Source organism: Perognathus longimembris, chromosome 12 (genome assembly GCF_023159225.1).
Source record: "Perognathus longimembris pacificus isolate PPM17 chromosome 12, ASM2315922v1, whole genome shotgun sequence".
Lineage (NCBI taxonomy): Eukaryota > Metazoa > Chordata > Mammalia > Rodentia > Heteromyidae > Perognathus > Perognathus longimembris.
This window is the reverse complement of record NC_063172.1, coordinates 57,965,962-57,990,419: the sequence shown is the minus strand read 5'-3', so window position 1 is coordinate 57,990,419 and position 24,458 is coordinate 57,965,962. Positions and strand designations below refer to the sequence as shown.

Below are 24,458 nucleotides of genomic sequence, written 5' to 3'. Positions count from 1 at the left end.
TGGAAGAGATATGCAATTTCCTTGCTTCAATTCAACTTTTGCTTGCCTCACCTTAAAATACTTCTTTAGCATTTGTTGCTAAATCTTATATAGAGATAGAGAGACACATATCCATAGTTCTATAAATTTATAGAGATAGATAGATAGATAGATAGATGTATCTTGGAGAAACATCATCTCAAAAATAAATTGATCCTCAGTAGACACTATGTTGAAAATGAACTATACAACTTGTGGGCAGGAATGAGAGGGGAAACTGGATGAGAGTGGAGGAAGGGGTAACCTTATCCAGAAAGAAATGTTCTCATTATCTGACAATGACACTTTAACCCCACCACACATCACCTTTATAATAATTATCTTAAAATGGAAAAAGATAAACTGCCCTACTAAATTATTCATTTGGACTGCAGTTGTAATGGAATGAACTTACTACCTTAAACCTACCATTTTACTTACAAAATATTGCTTTCTTTACTCAGCATGTATGTGATAGTGGATACCATCCAGTTTTTGGGAAAATGTCTGTACTACTTTTCAGAAGCTTTCATTTTTAAGATAATTCCCCTGAAAAGAAAAGATGTTGCTGGAGAGATTGTCCTTATAACAGGAGGTGGAAGTGGACTTGGGAGAGAATTGGCCATCCATTTTGCCACCTTGGGATCCATTGTAGTTCTGTGGGACATTAATGAAGAAGGCAATATGGAGACGTGTCGACTAGTCAAAGAGAAGGGTGATGTGAAAGTCTTTGCCTATACCTGTGACTGTAGCAAAAGGCAAGAAGTCTACAAAGTTGCTGCTCAGGTAAGCTGACAGGTGTTCAGTGCCCCCAAATACTGCATCCAGTATTCACTTTTATAAAAATAAGATGTGAGAAGCTTCCCCCAACATCTCTGTGTGTCTTCATTTTGATTTTACATGTCAGAAAGCGTGTCCTCTAAGCTGGGCACCAGTGACTCATGTGTATAATTTTATAATTAATATAGTAAGCATTTAAAGTATGTTATATGTATTTACTTTTTTCAATTTTGTATTATAAAACTGATGTAAAGAGAGTCTACAGTTTCATACATTAGGCATTGGATACATTTCTTGTACTGTTTGTTACCTCGTCCCTCATACCCCCCATCCTCCTCCCCCTTTCCCTTTCCCCCCATGAGGTGTTCAGTTCACTTACGCCAAACAGTTTTGCAAGTATTGCTTTTGTAGTTGTTTGTCTTTTTTTACCCTGTGTCTCTTGATTTTGGTATTCCCTTTCAATTTCCTAGTTCTAATACCAGTATACACAGTTTCCAATATACTCAGATAAGATTACAGAGATAGTGTAGATACAACCACAGGAAGGTGATACATGAACATCATCAATAGTAGAAGCTACAGATGCTACAGATACACATGGGACGTTGAAAGTAGTTACAACTGTGATATAACAATCGTTTCCATAACATGGAGTTCATTTCACTTAGTATCATCTTATGTGATCATAGGGGTATAGCTATTGGGCTCTTGTGATCCTCTGCTGTGACTTGCCTAAACCTGTGCTAATTATTCCCAATAAGGGAGACCATAGAGTCCATGCTTCTTTGGGTCTGGCTCACTTCACTTAGTATAATTTTTTCCAAGTCCTTCCATTTCCTTACAAATGGGGCAGTGTCATTCTTTCTGATAGAGGCACAAAATTCCATTGTGTATATGTACCACATTTTCCTGATCCATTCGTCTAGGGAGGGGCATCTGGGTTGGTTCCAGATTCTAGCTATGACAAATTGTGCTGTGATGAACATTGTTGTGCTGGTGGCTTTAGTGTGTTCTTGTTTGTGGTCTTTTGGGTAGATGCCCAAAAGTGGGACTGCTGGGTCACAGGGGAGATCTATGTTTAGCCTTTTGAGGAATCTCCATACTGCTTGCCAGAGTGCCAGTTTACATTCCCACCAACAATGAAGTAGGGTTCCCTTTTGGCCACATCCCCTCCAACAGTATAATGTTTATAATTTTAGTTACTCAGGAAGCTGAGATCTAAGGATTGTAGTTTGAAGCCAACCCCATCAGGAAAGACCTGAGAGTCTTATCTCCAATTAACCACCAAAAAGCCAGAAGTGAAGCTACAGTTCAAGTGGTAGAACACAGCCTTGAGCAAAAAATCTTAAGGGACAGTGCCAGGACCCTGAGTTCAAACCCCAGTATCAGCAAAGAAAGAGAGAAGAAAAGGAAGGAAGGAAGGGAGGGAGGGAGGGAGGGAGGGAGGGAGGGAGGGAGGGAGGAAGGGAGGGAGGGAGGAAGGAAGGAAGGAAGGAAGGAAGGAAGGAAGGAAGGAAGGAAGGAAGGAAGGAAGGAAAAAAGGAAGGGAGAGTGAGAGAGAGAAACAAAGGAAATGAAAGAAAGAAATCATAACAATACCATCATTATCAAATTCTGAAAACATAGTGTGGAACATAAGGTAAGACAATTAACACATGGTGTGTGTGTACACACACCTGCATGTGTGTGTGTGTGTGTGTGTGTGTGTACACCCATCCTGGGGGTTGAACTCTAGGCCTGAGTGCTGATGATCAGCTGTTTTGTTCAAGGCTAGCACTGTACCACTTGAACCACAACTCCACTCCTGACTTTTTGGTGGTTAATTTGAGATAAGAGTTTCACAGACTCTCCTGCCAGGGCTGGCTCTAAAACCTGATCCTCAGACCTCAGCCTCCTGTGTAGCTAGGATTACAGGTGTGAGCCTCTGGTATCCAGCAGTTAGCCCATTTTTAAGCCAAGTTTCCTGTTAGCTTGAATACATTGGCATCTGTTCTTAGTTTCATGCCAAATGTTGATAGACACTCTAAGGATACCAGCAAAGACTGTGTAGTTGTCACATACTCTATCAACCCTGAGTAAGCTGCAGGGGGCATTTCCACCCCGAATCATGTGAACAGTGCGCCATGTGCAGATCAAGAGACCAGGACAGAGCCTCACTGCTTTGCTTTTCTCCCAGCCCCCTGGGGAGGGCGTGGTGCAGCAGGAAGAGCCACCAAGGGAAACACGGAGGGAGCCCCCATGGCACGCCAAATGTGGACACCATGGACAAGTGACTTTATTGTGGTTTCCCCAAGAAAGAGCACTCGGTGCGCAAACTGGTTTATAATGAGTTAATATGAGTAATTCCGGGAGGCACTAGTATTTAGGGGCTGTCCTTGGTTTCTGGTAGCAGATTTCAGTGGTGGCCAGAGCATGGGAACCCCTTATTATGCACTGCATGTCTGAACATAAATAAAATGGGGATGGGGGGAACAAGTGATTTGGGAAAGTAAGTGATTTGGGAAAGTAAATATCTAAATGCACCACCTCAGTGGATTGAATGTTTGCCTCACTTCTGGCCAGGTGAGAGAAGAAGTTGGCGATGTGACCATCCTCATTAACAATGCCGGCATTGTCACAGGCAAGCCCTTTCTGGACACACCAGATGATATGATAGAAAAATCTTTTGCCGTCAATGTCATCTCTCATTTCTGGGTAAATCTTGCTTGCTTGCTTTTCCGTGAGTATGAAAAATCTCATGTATTTCTACAAAAAACTAACTGGCCAGCGTGCCCATACACTGGGCAGTTGGTGAATTTTCCACCATTAGACTGTGGGGGTCTCATTCCAGATAAGTATCACCCTGTCACACTGAGTTTAACTTTTCCTTGTCTTTCCCTATTCCAAATTTGCAAGGAATTCCCTCTTCTCTACCCATTCCACTTTGCTCCCAAGATTTTTATTAGGCTAGTTCAGAAATCTTCCTACTCTAATGCAGCTTGATTTTGACAATGGGAATGTCCTCTATCTGCCTCTGTACACATTCAGTCCTCTCAAGGTCCTGATTAAACCCCAGAGCCCTTCCTCACAAGATGTTCTCTCTCGGACAAGTCTTGTTTCTCCTGCTTCACATGGGAGTTCCTTCACACTTGTTAGGACTTTCAGAGTCACTGGTCTAGTTTTATATTGTGTGTGGCCTCAGTTGCTGGTTTTTTTGTTTTGTTTTGTTTTGTTTTGGCTAGTCCTGGGCCTTGAACTCAGGGCCAGAGCCCTCTCTCTGACCTCTTCCCGCTAAAGGCTAGCACTCTGCCACCTGAGCCACAGCGCCCCTTCTGGCCGTTTTCTGTATATGTGGTGCTGGGGAATCGAACCGAGAGCTTCATGTGTAGGAGGCAAGCACTCTTGCCACTAGGCCATATTCCCAGCCCGTCAGTTGCTGGTTTTGAATCATTTACACAGTTAACAGTAAAACTGTACAATAAACACTCACAAGCCTTCTTAGTCTGTGTCAGCACATTTAGAGACGTGCTTTTGAGTGACCTCTGAAGTCAGGGAATTGATTTCTATCTGAAAATTGTGAAAAGACTCTCCACTCACACTACTAATGGAGGAGTCTAGGGGCTGGAGGTGTGACTTAGATAGTATAACAGCAGCCAATAAGTGAACACATCAGATACCACATTCATGTCTCTCTTAGAAGTTGTATTTTTTTTTTCTAAGCCAGTAAATCAAACTCAGGCACTATGTCTGCACAGGTTTTTCTTGCAGTACTTCCGGTGAGAAATTTTCTTCTCTCAAACCTACTATAGTGCCTGGCCTGCTAAGCAATGGCTTCCCTTACTAGCCATGAGTCAGAACAGGTATGGATTCAGGTAACCATGAGCTACAGGACAGATATGGATCCAGTTCCCTCTGGAAGCAGCTTGTATCTATCAGTTCCACCTATAAACTCTAGCCACTGTTTTGCACCAGTAGGCTTGCCCTACATTCTTAAATGTGACACACCAGTACTTTGGTTGCTCTCTGAAGCTCTTTAATTATATCCTGAACAAAAGAAGACCTCGTTCAAAAAGACATTCATTTCAGCTTGCATAAGTATATCTTACTAAATAAAGAATTAGAACTAGATCAAGAAGAAAATCAAAAGCAGAACATTAATCTTATTAAGTGGCCCTACAGAATTCACCATCAATAGCCACTGATTAAATCAACAACACTTAAATTGACAACACTTAAAAAGGTAATTGTACCTCTACTGAACTTTGTAATTATTTCCTAATGAATACAACTGTTGGCATAGCATTGTATTATACATGATATTCATATAAAGGTGATTTAAAATATACTGGAGGTTAGGTTGTATAGGAGAGGGATCCTGAAACCAATCCCTTTCCCAATATCAAGAAAATGACTCTGTAATTAATTCTCTTCTGTTCAGTCTGGCTTGAGTTATGCTTTTATGTAGCCATTTGCTTATCACATAAATGTTATTTCACACAGAAAACTCAATACCAATGAGTCCACTCCTAGTACATCCCAAGTCATAGCACAATGTTGAGTGCATCCATTTATACTGTATCTTTTCTTTCTTTTTTTTTTTGTCTTTTGTTTTTTGGTACTGGGGTTTGAACCCAGTACGTTGCACTTATGAGGCAAGCGCTTTGCCACTGAGCTACATCCCAGCCCCTTATACTGTGTCTTTTCAAGACATGGGGTCTGGCCTGTAGTCAAGATGCCTTCAGGCAAATGAGGAAAACTAGAGACTTCTTACTTCTACTTCAATAACTTGCAATGTCAGATGAAAGAAAGCAGAAAGTGATTTTAGGGTGTAAAAGTTTAAAGTTTTGGCTGATTACTTCAATAAAACACTGACAAACCAGCTGAGCCTTTCTATCCATTCACACAAATATCTAATGAAATGTCTACATTAATATATTTACACAGGAAAAGGCCAAATTTCTCTTTTTTATTGGATAGTTTTCTCCCACATTTCCTCAGGGGAGGTCCTAAAACAAGGCTAACCTACTTAAGAAATATGGAGAAACCAAAACTACTTCATTTCTAGCATCCCTCTTCCTGCTAATGGCCAAATGGTTAATGTTAAGTTAAGGCATTAGCTTGGATAGTTCTGTCACTTGAGATGTGCCCCAAGCAAGCTGAATGCTGGTAGCTCTTGCCTGTAATGCTAGGTATGAAGGAAGTTAAGATTTGAGGATCAAGATTTAAAGCCATGGGGCTGGGGATATAGCCTAGTGGCAAGAGTGCCTGCCTCGGATACACGAGGCTCTAGGTTCAATTCCCCAGCACCACATATACAGAAAACGGCCAGAAGCGGCGCTGTGACTCAAGTGGCAGAGTGCTAGCCTTGAGCGGGAAGAAGCCAGGGACAGTGCTCAGGCCCTGAGTCCAAGGCCCAGGACTGGCCAAAAAAAAAAAAAAAAAAGATTTAAAGCCAGTCTGGGCAAGAAAGGCGACGAGATTCTTATCTTCAGTTAACCACTAGAAAGCTGGAAGTGGAGCTGTGGTTCAAGTGGTAGAGTGCCAATCTTGAGCACAAAGAGCTCAGGGACAGCACCCAGGCCCTGAATTCAAGCCCCAGGAACACCCCCCCACACACACACACCAACAAAAGATAATCTATTCGACATTGAACTTGCCATCTCAATTGAAGCTTTACAAAAGCAAGTCAGAACTGTCATTGGTGACTCAATACTTGTTCTCTCTGAATTTTAAGCTTTTTTTTTTGTCAGTCATGGGGTTTGAACTCTGGGCCTGGGCCCTGTCCCTGAGCTCTTCAGCTCAAGGCTAACATTCTACCACTTGATCCACAGCACCACTTCATAAATTTTAAGCTTTTTAAAAAACTTACAGATAAGTAAAGATTTCTGATCAATTTATCAACCTTGATATAATTCCCAAATCTTGAAGTTATTAGTAAACATTTCAAAGCAACACAATTACTGGTAATGTTAAAAGGTTACCAAGGAGAAGAAATTGATAGCTTATAGAAGACAATGTGGGGATCCAAGGAGATATATTCTATGGTAGTACCTGAAGTTTACCACCATCAATCATTTCTATAGGAAAGCCACCATTAGTTGCAATTCATTTAACTGAATACATACTTGCATTCTTCATGATCTGAAATGTATTGTAGAAACAGGAATGAGCTCTCTGATGCATGAATCAATGAGAGAAAAAACAAGAAGTTAATTTATTAGGTTCTTCCATTAACTTTTTAAGTCACATAAATGTAACAATAAAATCAAGTGGATTTGAAACTTCATTGCAATCATCTCACAAATGATAAAACCATGAAAAAGACCCCCCAATCGATGCACAAACATTGGTTATTAAGTAAGTTTGCCTTGTGTGCAATTTTACTTTGATTATGGATAAGGTGTAACCCTGAATCCATATGTATTCCCTGTTAATTTCCAAGGTGCTAAAAATACAAGCCAAAATACATCCTTGATAAGTAATTATTAACTGAACATTTATTTGTATTCTTTTAACTTCCTTTAGTTGTAAATATCCATCTGGTGTGCATGAATGATAGGTTTCTATGATCAATTCAACTACAAAATATGCTTTAAAAGAAAAATTTGCGCCAGGAGCCAGTAGCTCACTCCTCTAATCCTAGCTACTCAGGAAGCTGAAATCTGAGGATCATGGTTCAAAGCTATCTTGGGAAGAAATGCCCACGAGACCCTTTATCTCCAATTAACTTTGAGCTGTGGCTCAAAGTGGTAGAGTGCTAGCCTTGAGCAAAAATGTTCATGGATAGTACCCAGGCCCTGAGTTCAAGCCCCACTATCAACAGAAAGAAGGAAAGAGAGAAAGAAAACAAAGAGAGGAAGGAAGGAAGGAAGGAAGGAAGGAAGGAAGGAAGGAAGGAAGGAAGGAAGGAAGGAAGGAAGGAAGGAAGGAAGGAAGGAAAGAAGGAAGGAAGGAAGGAAGGAAGGAAGGAAGGAAGGAAGGAAGGAAGGGAGAGAAAGAAAGAGAGAGAAAGAAAGAAGGGAGGGAGGGAGGGAGGGAGGGAGGGAGGGAGGGAGGGAGGGAGGGAGGGAGGGAGGGAGGAAAAAACGCTCAGCATCCAAGCAGAAACTCAGCCAAAATTTGCTCAACAGCTATAGAACAAGGGTGATGAAGACAAGATGATTTGGTAAAGATGCTATTTTGATCCCGTGACTGCTCTCTGTAAGTGAGCACCTATCTAAAAACATGAGAGTGAAATGCTGACAAGGTTTAGGTTGTACTTTGTATATTGATGATGGTTATTATCAAAGTTTTACTGAACTCTTCTTGTATGAGAGAACATCAGAATGACATAATTGACAACATGATGATACGAAACATTTTGGTTTTACAGTCATGGCAAAAGAATGCTGAAATTAGCTGGTACAATTCTTCACCTTTGCTTCATCTTTTCTATTAAGAAAAAAGTGCATACCCATCTAGATTTGCATGTTCACCTCTAAGTTTTCATGTCATGACCTTAACCATTACTAGTCAAAGTCACATTGCCACAGAGAGATAGAGTACCTTCAGACAAACTTGTTGGAAGATGTGCTATTTTGATGAAAATCTTGCAATTAGTTCTTCCTTGTTGAAAGGATTGGATAAGTATTTATAAACAGGGTTTAGAAAAAAGAAATTGAGGGGCTGGGGATATGGCCTAGTGGCAAGAGTGCTTGCCTTGTATTCATGAGGCCCTGGGTTTGATTCCCCAGCACCACATACACAGAAAACGGCCAGAAGTGGCGCTGTGGCTCAAGTGGCAGAGTGCTAGCCTTGAGCAAAAAGAAGCCAGGGACAGTGCTCAGGCCCTGAGTTCAAGGCCCAGGACTGGCCAAAAGAAAGAAAAAAAATTGATATTGGGAGAAGGAAGAATGGAAATTTTTCCTAAGATCACATATGAGGCACATAAATAATAGAACTAGGAATTTTTCTGGCATAGGGTTGTAATAGTATCTTGGTGAGGATGGAAAAATGAAGTTTTAAAAAGTGACCAAAATAGGTCAGAATATATCTGTCATAGCAGGCAATTCAAAGAACTTTACTTACCAGGGCTAGTTTTCTCAAGCACTACATCCCATTCCCTTAACCCAGGAGGGTGAGGGCAAATCTTTATTATATAAAGTCTAGCAGTTAAGTGCAATTAAATACAAACAAAAATTGCAGAAAGAGCTCTATGTATTAGAAAAATTAAGTGCTAAGATTTTTTTAGTTAACTGTAAGTGTAAAAAGCTCATTTGATTCAATTAGTACACTTTACATCAAAAGAAAAAAAAATCATATAATAGTTCTTATAAATTAAAACACAATAAGCTCTAAAGTCCTTGAGTACTGCAGCTATTTAGTTCCTACTTTTGTACTGCCACAGAAATATATCGTAGGGGTTAATTAGGTATTTGTGAAATGAATTGGTAAGTTCCCAAGTATTTATTAAAAATAAAGACGTAATGGAATAATAACTGTACTTTATGTCTTTTAGACTTGCAAGGCCTTCCTCCCTGCCATGATTGAGGCTAACCATGGTCACTTGGTCTGCATTTCAAGTGTAGCAGGAATAATTGGAATTAATGGGTTAACAGGTGAGGACTTCATTTGGTGGGTTTTTGCTTTCCTCCAGAAATTAGATAGAGAGAAGCTCTTCCTGCACCAAGGAGAACATGTAGCTCTATTAATAATGTCAGTTTTCCTTTCTATAGCCCTATCTATAATAGCAATATAAGGAAAGAGATTTTCCTCTTTTAGCAAGAGGAGTATTTGTTTTTGTGTTAAGAAGGAATGAAATGATTTCTACCTTTTCATTTGGTATATATTAGAGGGATGTAAGAGTGGGCATTTGGCCACATGAATGACTTTAAACTAGAGAAATAAAAGAAGATTAAAAAAAATTCCAAAAAATAACTTGTAAAGCTCTATTATAACAATTCCATACTTTGTTTCAGATTATTCGGCAACTAAATTTGCAGCCTTTGGTTTTGCTGAATCACTCTTCTTTGAATTAAATCTGATAAAGAAAACTAACATTAAAACCACCATTATTTGTCCTTATCTTATCAAAACTGGAATGTTTGATGGTTGTGTATCCAAGTAAGTAAACTCCTTTAGTAATCTTCTCTTTCAATACTTTTCTAACAAATTCCAATTATCATCTGGCCATTTTGAAGGCTTGAAATATGAACAGTAAAATTAAAGAAATAATTTAAATGCCTCATCTGATTAAAAAAAAATTATATATGAGCCAGGACTTGGGGCACATACCTATAATCCCAACACTCTCAAGAGGCTGAGATTAGAGGACCTTTGGTTTAAAGCCAATCTGGGCTGTGATTGCAAATTTCAGGTCAGCGGGAAGTTCCATTGTGCAACTTGTTTCAAAAGAACCAACATTTTTTTCAATGCAAATGAAGTTAACAAATGTATTTACTTTAAAGATAATATAATTATGAATTTTTGCTGAAAATATACCTGAAATGCTCATCCCAACAGAAAAATATAATAGAGAGTCAGATAAAGAAAACTTTTTCAAATATTTAACATTTTGGAGCTTTTTTTGTGAGTGTGTGTGGACCCTGAACTCAGGACCTGGATACAGTCTCTGAGCTCTTTATCTCAAGACTAGCACTCTCCAACCTAGTGGTTAATTGGAGATAAGAGTACTTTTCTGTCCAGGCTGGCTTTGAACTGACTCAGATCTCAGCCTCCTGAGTAGCTAGGATTATAGACATGAGCCATCAGCACCTGGCAAGATGATCATTTCTTTCCTGAAAAGCAGCACAAATAGCACGAAAGATAAAATATCTTAAATCTAATCTATATGGGAAGGATTGCAAAGCGATACTTTATATGTGTTAAGTTTATCTAGAAAAGTTTAAAGTAAATGAAGTGTGAGTGTTTTTACAAAAAGTAGAGTATATGAAGTGTATAATTCTAGAAGTATGTAATTAATAGGACTTGTGTGATCATTTCAATGGTTAGAAAATGACCTGACATGATCCAGGATATATACCAGCCGCATCTGTAGGGAATAGAGACAACCAACAAAAAAACTGGCAAAAGATAATAGGGTTTTAGAGTTCACTAATGCTGTGAAATTAAGCAAATTTCCAAAAATAGGTAGATTTTGAGGGCACATAGAGGGGGAAATTTTCTACCAAAGTGACTCTCTGTGTAGTCTAGATACTGACCAGATCAAAATTTACAATTAATTAAAATCTCTGGAGATTTATCAATGAGCACACCCAAATCAAGAAAGGTTATGTAACAAAACCTGTGAGATCTCAGTAAGCACACTGGGAGGCCATGGCATTTGAACACAGTGTTACACCCATGCCTTGTGGAATAGCTGCTTGATTGAACATGGCAACAAAGTTGCCGCTCCACTTCCCCTCAGCAATCAAAGGGGAAAAGAGCCACTGTGAAGTTTGACAGCAGCAGCACTGGAAGATCCTATCTTTGTGTGGTAGAAGATCTCTATTGAGTGACTGGTCTGATCCATGGAGTACTGCCTCTTTATCCAACTCCACTGAGTAGGGAAGATCTCGAGTGGGGCTAGTGGTGAGGAGCTCAATTCTTTTTTTCTAGAAGAGATTGTAGATATAAAATCTTCAGTTGACTCAGCAGCTATGTATCTGGTACTGCCTCCCCAAGCTTCCTAAATTAAAAGATTAATATAAATTAAGAGAGTTGATACCAACAGCTCCCCAGCCTCTGAATTATGGAAATCCTATCCAAGATGGTGGTGGCAGGTAGATGGCAGCACTAGTTCCTAACATCCTCTACCAAGGTCAGTGGGGGTCAATTTAGATGAGATAGTCAGAGGTAGTGAGAGAAGACCTCCACCCTCAACCAAGTGGAGGTCAAAGTCTCAGCTACAGGCTTCTCTCATTCCCAGCCCAGCACCCGAGTTTACTCAGGTAAGACCAGTAAACGGACTATTGGAAAGGATACCACAACCAGTCAGCAACCAGGGTGAGAGGGAAAAGGTTATAGCACAGGGGAGGCTTAAAGGCTGGGTATGATATGAGATGTAGATTACAAAGGACATAGATTACAACATAAGTGAATAGAGAATGGGAAACCAGAGAAAAATCAATACATCTAAAAGCTAGTTCTTTGAAAAGTTTGACAAAATTAATGAAACCAGGTAGAATGACAAACAAAAGTAAAAAGAAAACACTCAAGCTAGTGAAATCAAGAATAAAAGGACATTAATACTACAAAAAGAAAACTAATAATAACAAATAAGAATACTCATAAGCCAACAAACTTGATTGTGATGGGATTGAAAAATTCCTGGGGACATATACCTGAGTTAATCTACTTACAAAGGAAATCATAAATAGAAGTGAAATGTTCAATCAGTAATCTAAAAAATTCACACACAATAATTCCACATCTGGACAGCTTCCTGAGAAATTCTATCTGAAGTCTGAAAAGGAATTAAACATCAATTTTTTGGAAACTCTTCCAAAAATTAGATAAGGAATGAACACTTTCCAACTCTCCTGATGAAGGAACTATTACCTTGATGCTGAAACCAGAAAATAAAAACCACAAGGGAAATGTAAAACACAGATCAATAATATCCACTAATATTGGTTCAGTTTACAGCTGCATATTACCAGAATATATCCATGTGTGACAATCAGTGGTCATGATGACAAAAATACCGCTTTTATCATGTAATTTTTGTCATTCCAGGTATCCTTTCCTGTTACCTATACTGGAGCAGAAGTATGTAGCCCAAAAGATTATTGATGCTATTTTAGAGGAAAAGGTTTACTGCACTTTACCCAAAGTGGCAGATTTTATGTTGTATCTTAAACAGTAAGTTAATAATGATTCAATATCCTTTAAGTTACTTGTGAACCAAATGTTCAATCACTGCTATTCTTTGATCCAGAAAGTAACTGTGCTGCTTTTTCTTAAGGATAAGAAGGGAGAACTTCAATAGTACAAGGACAATTTATTGGCATATTAATAGCTGTGTTGGTTACTTCAAACATTGGCAAACCTTAGCAACTGTTTAGACCTTGCAGAGCAAGGCCTTGCTGATCCAACACAGAGACAAAACAAATAGCTCGAATTCATTGGAAGGTTTGGGGGTTTGTATTGTTGTTTAGGGGTTGTTCATTTTATTGGTTTGGTGGGGGTTTGTTTTGGTCTTGTTTGGAGACGGGGGGTTGATTTGGAGAATTGTGCTGTATAATCATTTGTGCTGCCATCAACCTCACTATGTGGCAGAGACAGGCTTCAAACTCTAGTCGTCCTGCACTGGGATCTGAAGTGCTGTGATTACATGTGTGATCTACCACACAAGTTTCTTTTGGGTTTTAAGTAATTGTTTAACTTCATTAATTCTGTTTTGTTTTTTTAAAAAAAAAAGAGAGAAAAGTCTAAATGTTTCTGGAAAGAACACTAGACATTAGTTGTCAAAAATTAAACATTTCAGGCTGGGCACTGATGGCTTGCACCTGTAATCTTAGCCACTCAGGAGGCTGAGATCTGAAGATCAAGGTTCGAAGCCAGACCCAGCAGGAAAAACTATGAGACTTTTATCTCCCAGTAACCATTGGAAAACTGGAAGTGCAGCTGTGGCTCAAAGTGGTGGAGCACTAACCTTAAGAAAAGAGCTCAGGGACAGTGCTCAGGTGCACAATTCAAGCCCCATAACCGACAAAAAATTCAGCATTTAATTGAACTTCCTAAATGCCCATGCAATGAGATCTGGGATATTTATGCATAGATTCTGCCCCGGTTCACATTTAACCCTTACGGAGAACCTACCATGTCCCAACTACTGCACTGAAAGCCTCATACGAATAATACCACATTTAAGAAAAAACCAGATCTAAAAAGAATAAGTGGCTTTTTGCCTGGCTAAGCAGCTAAAATATGCTGGAATAAAATTTCAAACCAAAGTTTCCATCCTGCTTACAGAGCTGAAACTTTTTTCACAAACAGGCTGCCTTCCCTTACCCAAAATGCTTAGGGCCAGAAGTGTTCTGAATGTGAAATCTTTTCCGATTTGGGGGTGTGTTGCATATCATTTACATAATGACCGCATGCTTTTACATAATGTTTACATAATTAAATTCATTTGTTTCCCACATACCTCACACGCTTAAACTGGAAGCAATATTATGTACTCTGTTCAATGCCACCTGCATTTTGGTTATGACCTGTCACATGAGATTCGGTGTGGAATTTCCCACCTGTGACATCATGGCACAGAATATTTAGCATTATATTATTGACAAAGTGCTTTCTGTACTATGTACATCTACCAGGATATTCCATGCTTCTATAGCTGGCCTGATTTCTCAGGTAGGACAGAGGTCTCCACTGCATGAACCCATCACGGGACATAGGTAACTAGCCAGTTTGTATGCTCCTTGCAGGAAGAAAGGATTTTCTGAATGTCTCCTTCTCCCTGCCCCTGCTTAGAATAGGTCCTAGCATATAATAAGCGTGGAAATCATGTTTGTCGAGTTGGGTTGAGGAGAACAGGGCTGAAATATGTAGAAATGATTGGCAACCATAGCCTCTACCATCAGGAACTGATGCAACGATTCCCAGTTCCAGGTGTGCATTGAAATAAGACTACATTTAAAACTAGGGGTTGGAATCGCTTCCTCATTACTAACCTATATGTAGTCTTCTTAATTGGTCTGGTTTTCTTCCTAGTTTTCACTACTGTTTCTTAGTCTATAAAAAATATGTGCATTAAATGAGGGGCCAATTGGACTGTCCAAGAAGGATGAGCATGTATCAAATGGTTCTAAAGGGATGTCAAAGATCATAGTCATTGGGGCTGAGGACCACCTGGCCCTCAGCTGGGACACAGTAGTGCCCTCTGGGATCATTCCCCGTAAGTGCCACACAATTCAGACCACCAAAGTGGAACTTGCACTCCATCTCTGAGAAGCCATCACTTTGACTACTCAAAGGACTGTAACTTGTTCTATGTTTTTCTCTAGCTTAATGGCTCCAAAAATGACACTTGCCATGGTTAAATACCTTGGAGGGGAGACTTTCATGGCTTCTTTCAAAGGACGAATGAAACCAAATACACTTCAGCCTAAAACTGAGGAGAAACACCAATAGCTCAAGCCTCGAAAGTGGGAATCAAATAAAAAGTATTAAATGAAAGATTATTTGGAATTCCTCCTAACACTGAAATCACTGCAGTGTATAAAGAATCACTGAAGAAAGGTGCTGGTGGCTCACCCCTGGAATCCTAGCTACTCAGGAGTCTGAGATCTGAGGATCACTGTTCAAAGCCAGCCCAGACAGCAAAGTCTGTGAGACTCTTATCTCTAATTAACCACCAGAAAACCAGAAATGGTGTTGTGGCTCCAAGTGGTAGAGTGCTAGCCTTGAGCAAAAATTGCTCAGGGACAGTGCCCAGGCCCTGGGTTCAAGCCAGACAACAACAACAACAACAGAATTGTTGAAGCTGCCAGTCTACCAGTGTGCTACACCTTGTGGGAATTGCCTATAATCCAGCAACTCAGGTGTGTTGTGGGGAAGACCACCAGGAGAGACCCCACAAACACAGAGTACAACCAATTAGAAAGTCATTATTACCAGCCAGAACTACACTGGGGCTTCGGGATACCCCCAAGTGCAGCAGCAAACCTATTCACAGGGTTGCTTTGCAGAAAAAGTTTACAACTTTATTTGCTCCAGGGTGGAAAGTCCCTAATGGTTCTTTCCTACAGATCCAAGTTATAGAAGCTAAAACAATGCTGTAAGCAAGCATCAAATGAGGGCGAAATGACTGTTTCTGTGATTATCTCTATGATCATTACCTGGAGACCAATGAAACAGTGGACAATGGAATACATATATCTTTAAATGTCAAACCATAAGGAATTAGTTTCATGGGTGGAGTGCAGTCCTGTCTTTCAGATGGAGTCACAAAAGCAAAATGGAGTTACAGAAGTTAAGAGTAAATTCTAAGAGTGAGTTTTTGATTTTTTTTTTTTTTTTTTTTTTTTGGCCAGTCCTGGGGCTTGGACTCAGGGCCTGAGCACTGTCCCTGGCTTCTTCCCGCTCAAGGCTAGCACTCTGCCACTTGAGCCACAGCGCCGCTTCTGGCCGTTTTCTGTATATGTGGTGCTGGGGAATCGAACCTAGAGCCTCGTGTATCCGAGGCAGGCACTCTTGCCACTAGGCTATATCCCCAGCCCCTAAGAGTGAGTTTTGACAAGCCCTATTACATTTTCCCCACTGGTTCTATGGGAATGAGTCAAATTGTCAACTCACACTGGGCAAGGGGTCATAATTACTTCTTATGAACATTAGCTTTACTGGATTTACTCTTTTCCTAATATAATTGGTAGTGCAGTTCATCAAATATGGCCTAACTGCAAAAGCTAGGAGCAACAGGGCCAAAGGGCCTGTTCCAGCCGTGATTAAGTTAGTAAGCCAAGGAGACCAGGTCAACATGGACTGATACGAATTGTCAGATTTATGTCTTCTCTCTCTATCAAGTTACTTCTACCTAGAGCAAAGCTTTCTCTAAAGACTCCCAGCTGATTAGCATGAAAGCAACAGTTCTCCCCCAGGGCCATGCAGAGCTCACCTTGTTTCATGAAGATGAGGTCCATTCTTCAGTGGTTCTGAAGGACCACCTCAGCTAAAGAATCTACTGGGCTCTCTAGTTGGGAGAGGACTTTTCTAAATGTCCTAAATGCTTATTTATTTAAGCATTTAGTTCCCTGAAGCTGTTGTCTCCTATGACTAATGCAGATGCCCAACAGCTGCTGTGCCAGCACTCCCTGCTCCCACCAGAAGGCCCTTCAAGTCCTGCATCTAGGTTATGATGGGTTCGTCCTTCTTCCCCACTGTAAATGTGTACTTGAGGAATGACTTGGGCCAATACACAAAATGCTCCCCCTGCTTGGCTTTCTAAGAAATCAGAGGCTAAACGCATGTGTGCGTGCCAAGCAGGCGGTCTCTTTGATTTGTTGCATTTGATGTATGCAGGGTAGCATAGCAGGTATCTGTGCAGGGAGATTTCTTTAGGTTATGTTTGGATGAGACAACACAGGTTCCTTGACCTTGTAGATCTCCCAGGATGCTTTAGCGATGATTCCAATTACAACCTAATTGATTTTTAACAGGAGTGTGGGGGGGGGGGTCTGGTTAGTCCCAACCCCTATGTAGTAGGGAGGTCACAGATCCAAACACAGCCAACAGTCTTGACCTAGGCTTGGGCTAGAATGATTTAGGACCAGATGGACCTCTCAACGTTGAAAAACTAGCCTTGGGGTTTGGGGTTGGGGCGACTGGTGTCGCCCTAACAGATGCAAATGCACCTGGGGTCACCAAAACAGGGAGTTGTTGGGGAACTTTAGGTCCTTCTGGGGCAGGCAGATAAAGGTGGCTATTTGGGCCTATGGGTCAAGTGTTCTAGGAAGGAACCCTTCTTTGTAAAGTGAATCTATCTCCCAGGTCTTTGCCCATTACATATAGTCTTATTTTCCAGGTCCTACCTGTGTCCCAAGAGTGCTTACCTACTCCATCCCAGGTTAGAACTTTGATGACCATGGGAATGTAGTTGCCAGTGCAGCAGGTCTTAGGTGGTCTTTTTCAAAGAACATGGATGTTTTCATAGAGCATGAATCTACATGCTTCCATAAAGCCTCTGTTTAGCATTCTCAGCTAACATGGAAGTGGCCGTCTTCCTGACAGAAAGGCCCCACAGTCACCGGACAGACATAAAATGAAAGGGCTTGAAGACTTTTTTCTATGCAGTCTCCCCAGCAATCTTGCAATCTGGACACTCCCTGACCATGTGTGAATGTTATGAGGAAGCAAAGATCTACTTCAAATATGGGCAGACTAGTGGTAGTTACATTTGCAACGGGTCTCCCATCCCGTCTTCCTGATCTGCCAATCTCGTATCTGCGGATGGTGATTGCTACATGCCTGTCCCTTGAGGAGAAGAAGGAATACTAGTGAAAACACAATCAAGAGGCCCATTTCCATCTGAGTGGCTCAGACGTTTGGAAAATGGTCCATCTTTCTTCTTTATCTTCCACTTCATTTAGCTGCATATCCAAAGGAAAACACCCGCAACTTACACCACCTTTGGTGTGGTAAGGATCACAGGAGAAGGTCCTTTACAGGTGGGTCCCAAAGTCCAAGCCAAATTCTTCTTACCCACGCCCAAGTCTCCTGGTTGGAACTAGTGAATCGACCCAAGTGCAGGCTGGGGTTCTGTTCCTCTGACCTCCTAGGTGAATAGCCTTCTGAGCAGACTAGAGGGCATGTAACCACTGGAGAAAGGAGTGATTAGTAATTTCTGCCCCAGGGACATCTCTTAGTTTGAGAGTCTGGTGGTGTTGAGCCACCAGTTGTTTTCCCAGTGCTGTTGGCACCACCAGCCAACCTGCTTTTTTTCTTACTCAGGTCACAACTGCTTTGCCCATTCCCTCTCTCATAGGGGACCTTGGGAAGCAGATCTGGTTCTGACATCATCACCAGGATCTGGGGGGCCCCACTGCTTCTAGGGCCGCCTCCCTGGCTGCCAGATCTGCCCCTCTATTTCCCTGGGCTTTAGGTGACTTTTTTCCTTGTGGTGTCTCTTGATCTTAAGGAGCATCGATGGGTGAAGATTCATCTTGTATAACTTCTTCAGGCTGACTCAGGGATGCTGACCCTTCCTAGCCAGGGACCTAAAACCTTAGCCTATGTTACCAAGGGGTTGTCAGGACCAGATGTCTTTAGGAGTAATACATACTCCAGACTGGAAAGCGCATATAATATTTAACTTGAACAACTGCATAGACAGTTGAGCTACAGTGTAGCTTACCAGCACTTTGGCTTGCACAAGCATTTTCTTAGCTACCTAATCTCTGGTGACCTTAACAATGCCTGAGTCAACCGTGTAGGCCTTTAGCTAGCTCTTGATAGGTCCACAAACTTCGCCCCTTCTCTGCGGCCATGCATCATCTCGCCACAGGCCGGCAGTTCAGTAATCAACTTTCTCTCCTGCAACTCTTACAGTCCTAATTTTCCTTTTTCCAGTTTGAAACAAACATTTAAGATAATTTTCCTTACCATTTTTTATATCCAGGAACCTATTCCGGATTGTTTTAAAGCTTTTTACTGACCTAGTAGCACTTATGCTGCTTGAATTTGCATTTATATTAACCTTTAGAAAGCTTGAGGCACTGGGTTTTTTTGCCTCTCAGGAGTCTCTTTAAAAACAGCCACTTGGGCTGGGAATATGGCCTAGTGGCAAGAGTGCTTGCCTCCTACACATGAAGCTCTCGGTTCAATTCCCCAGCACCACGTATATGGAAAACGGCCAGAAGGGTCGCTGTGGCTCAGGTGGCAGAGTGCTAGCCTTGAGCGGGAAGAAGCCAGGGATGGTGCTCAGGCCCTGAGTCCAAGCCCCAGGACGGCCAAAAAGCAAAAACAAAAACAAAAAAGTTAAAAACAGCCACTTTTTTGTTGTTTGTTTTCTCTCCTGTAGTCTGAGTTACCTTCAGAAAACCTTTGAACTCAAATGAGTTTTTCTTAATGCAAGAATTACAAGTACCAGCATTGCACCAGGAATAGAGACTTGATAAACTTTGCTCTTATCAATGGACATAAAGAATGACATGATGGTTTTACACCCAATGTATTACTCTTGACCTTATTTAAATCATAGCCAACTTAATTACCTATTAGTTTTACTCATAAACTCTATTTTTTTTTTTAAACATACTCATACCAACATGCTTGAACCTACTGGGGTTACTTTCCAAATCCTTTCTTATCCAGAGGAAACCATTGTTCTTTCCTTGATTTTCCTTTTCTCGGCTTTCTTTACTAACTTTCCTTACTGATTTTCTTCATCACAGATGGTTAGGAACAGGGCTGGGTCTCATTCCTTTCACTCCTTGTATTGATAAAGATGTGTCCTTTTAACATGCAGCACAGTTGATGATTCACTCCTAATAAAAGGTCTACATTAGTTACAGATACAGTCAAAAAGCAAATGGACAGTTCTTTCTTTTTAACCCTTTTTGTAAAACATTTTTTTAAAAAATGCATCCCAAGGTGCTAGGAATATGGCCTAGTGGCAAGAGTGCTCACCTCGTATACATGAAGCCCTGGGTTCAATTCCCCAGCACCACATATATAGAAAACGGCCAGAAGTGACACTGTGGCTTAAGTAGTAGAGTGCTAGCCTTGAGCAAAAAGAAGCCAGGGACAGTGCTCAGGCCCTGAGTCCAAGCCCCAGGACTGGCAAAAAAAAAAAAAAAAAAAAGTATCCCAAGGGCAGTTTTTTAAAATAGAAATTACATTCCCCATTTTACCATCAGGTTTCCAGTGTCCCGACTGAGATAAAACCCAATGCAGTTCCTAACAAATAGGCAGAGTAGGTAGTGTATTTATACCCCAATTTTCTGATACTTAGCATCAAATTTTAACAATGGAGGGAAGTAAATCCCAAGTCTTCAAAAGATTTTCATTTTGCTAAGTCAGATGACTAGGGATTACAGTGTAAACAACTTTGTGCATTAAAATACCAGATTTTTTTTAATTTGCAAATTAAAGAATCCTTTGGCAATGCCCAAACCTGATGGCCTTTTTTAAGTTTAAACTTAAACCCACCCATTTACCTTTTTGTGTTTTAAGTACAAGCTCACCTTTTTCTTTTTTACAATATGCTGACAGATTTTTATCTTGAACATGTTTACACACACACTCACACATGCACACACTTTTGTGCACAAAGACCTTAAAGCACACAAAAATGAATATTGACCATATATTTTCTGGAAATTTTAGTGGCAATAGATTTTTGCCAATCTTACTCTTGCAGATGGCCATCATTTAAGACAAAACTTGCTAACAGATTAATAAATCACCTTAGCATTCCCCAAGCTCCATTTTTCAAGGGCTTGCTTGCTTAGCAAGGCAGTGGCATACCAACTAGCCTTTTGAATACCTTCAGCTGGAGGAAGGGAGGGGGTTATTTGGGGCTGATCTCTTCTCACTGAGCAAACTGCAGCCTCAGCCAGATTGCTAGCAAAAGCAAATGCCAGGGCCACGGAAGGGGACAGAGCAGCCCAACGGGAGGCTGAAACTTTGGTTGTTCCCCCAAAGAGTCCAAATGAAGAACAATGACACAGAAACCAAGGATCTACATTATAAACTGGTACTAATTTTTAATAACAAGATAAGTGTTGGGGATTCACGCTGCCCTTCCCCCAGCCCTGGGCAGTGTGGGAGGGAGCCCCTCCCACCTTCTGGCCTTAACAGGAAGAGAAGCCCCCAGCCCCTGGGGCAAACACGTGCATGCCATCATGGCAGGGACTTCTACAGAGACCCAGCTCTTGGGGGGCTGTAGCCCCCGCCCACAGAGGAAGTTTCATGACATCACCTGATGGGCAGCCCAGCTCAGCTAATCAGTTAGTCACCCCAAGTCCCTCCCCTTCTGCCTTTGTCACCGTAATAAATTCTTCTGCCCACCCTCTGGGAGGCTGAGGCGCATGGACCATCGAATCCCCCCCCCCTTGTCTCTCTCTCTCCGCTGCCATTCCACACGTAAGGGACGGGGGGCTGGGGGCTCGGCATTTCTCCTCAACTTAGCGCAATCCATTAGAACACGCTTTGCCTTCTGCTGGCAGAGGGACAAAGCCGAGTCTTCTTTCATAGTTTAGAATTCAAGCATCTCCCCTGGAGAAGTAGGGAGAGGGATCCCAGAGAGGCCCTGACAGACAAGACCAGGATAAAAACAAAAACCAAAGCCTGCTGAGTTGGGGCCTTTCCCACTCAGCCCCCCGGGACCTCTTCCAGGCCCATCTCGCCTTTCCATACAGGGCAGCTTCTTTTTGATTTCTCTTCTCCTGAGGAAAAAAAGCAGGTGCTTCAAAGGACTTTAAAGACAGCAGACAAACACCAACAAGAACAATAAAAGAACCAACACTCAGTGGCCACCACACATTCACACACCAAGACTCAAGTGAAAAAGTCCTGAACAAGGCTCGAGTCAATTACAAAGGATGACTCAAACGGTCCTAAGACACTGGGTCCACTCTGCGCCCAGCTCCTCCACGATATCCTACACAAGACGGTGCCCCACACAAACGTACCTCCAGAGTTTTCCAAGAACAAGCAACTGTCTGATGTCAAAAATAATTGGGGTGGGGGGGGGTGGAAGCCTCCAGGGCCTGTAGAGCAGCAGAGAGAAAAGAAGTGCCGCTCCCGGGGCCCTGGAACACTTCCGGTGGTTCCTCCCTTATGAATGGACTTGGTCCATCTCCCTCACACCCTGGCCACCTGGCAAGACAACCTGGGGTCCCGGCTTTTGTCTCCTGGGGCCTCCAAAATGTTTTGGTGAAGACCACCAGGAAAGACCCCACAGACACGAATACAACCAATTAGAAAGTCATCATTACCAGCCAGGACTACTCACCCTACACGCACACCAAGGGCAGCAGCAAGCCTATTCTCAGGGCTGCTTTGCAACAAACGTTTACATCTTTATTTGCTCCGGGGTGGAAAGTCCCTAATGGTTCTTTCCTGCGGGTCCAAGCTAAACATGAAGTTAAAGAAGCTAAAACAATGCTGTAAGCAAGCATCAAGTGAGGGCAACATGACCGTTTCTATGATTATCTCTATGTTCATGACCTAGAGACCAACTAAACAGTGGATAATGGGTACATATAGCTTTCAATGTCAAACCATAAGGAACTAGTCTCATGGGTGGGGTGCAGTCCTGTCTTTCAGATGGAGTCACAAAAGCAAAATGGAGTTACAGAAGTTAAGAATAAACTCTAAGAGTGACGTTTGACCGATGGAAGACAGGAGGATGGTTGTCAAAGGCTGACCTGGGCAAAAGCATTAAACTGTAACTGAAAAGTCACTAAAATTTAAAAAGATGGAGATGTGGCTAATAAAGTGGTAGAGCACTTGCATGAAGCCCTAGGTTCCAACTCCAGTACTGCCCTCTACCCACTCACTCTGCTCCCAAAGTAAGGACCGACCTTATTCTCAGGTGACAGTGCACACTAGTTACTACTTTCCTTTTTTTTTTTTTCTTTTCTTTTTGTTGTTTTTGGTCTATAGAGCCCAGGCTGGCCTTGAACTTGCAATCTTCCTGCCTCTGCCCTGCCCCCCCCACAAGTACTGGGATTATAGGTGTATGCCACCTTAACAGGTCCTATTGACATTTATCTAAACATCTAAATTATGCAGGTTTCTTCTTTCCATATTTGGGGTTTGAACTGAGGGCCTCCTCTTTGCCAAGCAAGGACTACACCACTTAAGCCAAACTTGATGCCTTTGGCACTTTTCAAAAAGGCTCATATTTATGCTGCAACCTCCTTGGATAGGGATACTCCTGTTTGTACTTACCTCATAGTTGGGATGACAAGTGTCCACCATTGCATCTAGTGTTGTGTGTGTGTGTGTGTGCACAAGCACACAAACATGCGTGTGTGTGTGTGTGTATGTGCACGTATGCATGCATGCATGTGCATTCCTGGGCCTTGAATGCAAGGCTGGGTGCTATTCCTGGACTTTTTTGCTCAAGGCTAGCACACTCTACCACTTGAGTCATCGCTCAGTTTCCAGCATTTGGGTGGGTGATTGGAGATAAGAGTTTCATGGACTTTTCTGCCCAAGCTGGCTTCCAATCGTTACCCTCAGATCTTAGCTTCCTGAGGAGCTGGTGTTATACAGGAATTGGATCATGAGATACAGAGACTGCCAGTTAACTCCTGTCCCAAAGACCCGCAGCCCAGAAAGTAGCTTGCACAAAGATTTAAAGGTAACAATTGCGTGTTTGGAGTGGGTCCCAAACCCAACAATCAAAGTATCAAGCAAAGCGAACCATATAGGGGCATCATCAGGGTGAGTACTCTGTAGCAAAACTTTCCTGGGACTAAACGGCATGACACATCTGCAATTCAAAGAAAGGCCTACGTCCCATCTAAGTGTTCCAGAGCTGGGGGGAAAGCCCCCTCCATCCAGCAAGGTGCCCGGGTGCCTGTGTGGACAAGGCAGGTTACTTAGACACAGCACCCTTGTTTCACTAGGATTATCAGTGTGAGCCACAGGCACCCAGCAGTACCTGCTTTCTATTGCTTGAGATTGGGTCTTTCAAGCTTTTCATCCGCACTGGTGCTCCTGTTCACAGCCTCCAAAGTAACGAAGGTCAGAGGTGTGAGCCACCATATCTGCCCTTCTTGTCATTATTAGTTCAACAAATAATGACAGAGCTTTTTCAATAAACTATGAACATAAATTTATAAGGCAGCATTAATGCAAATTGGCCCTAGCAATTTTAAGAATACTTACAGGAAAGTGACAATTTTAAGTAATGACCTTATATACTAGTATCTTAGGCTGATAAATTTTCAACATATTTAAGATGCATATTAATTTATAATTAGGAAAAAATATGCTTATTTCACAAAGTGAAAGCTTATTTATGTTGCCTAAGAGACAACATAATTCCTATCAGATTATATGAAAGCTCTTAGTGGAACTGAACCTGCTTATTAGACAAAACAAATCCATAACTTACCAATTGCCTGCATACCAGTGTGTTGAACAATTGTTTACTCTTTTATTTTATAAGAAAAAAAGTACACATTAGACTTGTGAAGTGGCTCATGCCTGTAATCCTAGCTACCTGAGAGGCTGCGCTT

General features: G+C 41.6%; 1 protein-coding gene across 1 annotated transcript; it reads left to right on the top strand.

The window, feature by feature from the left end:
- The first annotated feature begins 209 nt into the window (after positions 1-209).
- Positions 210-15,088, top strand: LOC125360474 (short-chain dehydrogenase/reductase family 16C member 6-like). Its single transcript, XM_048358436.1, has 6 exons — positions 210-804; positions 3,361-3,492; positions 9,275-9,374; positions 9,735-9,879; positions 12,493-12,618; positions 14,772-15,088. Exons 1-6 carry the CDS (start codon positions 484-486, stop codon positions 14,896-14,898), a joined length of 951 nt encoding a protein of 316 aa, XP_048214393.1. The 5' UTR covers positions 210-483; the 3' UTR covers positions 14,899-15,088.
- The last annotated feature ends 9,370 nt before the right edge of the window (positions 15,089-24,458 follow it).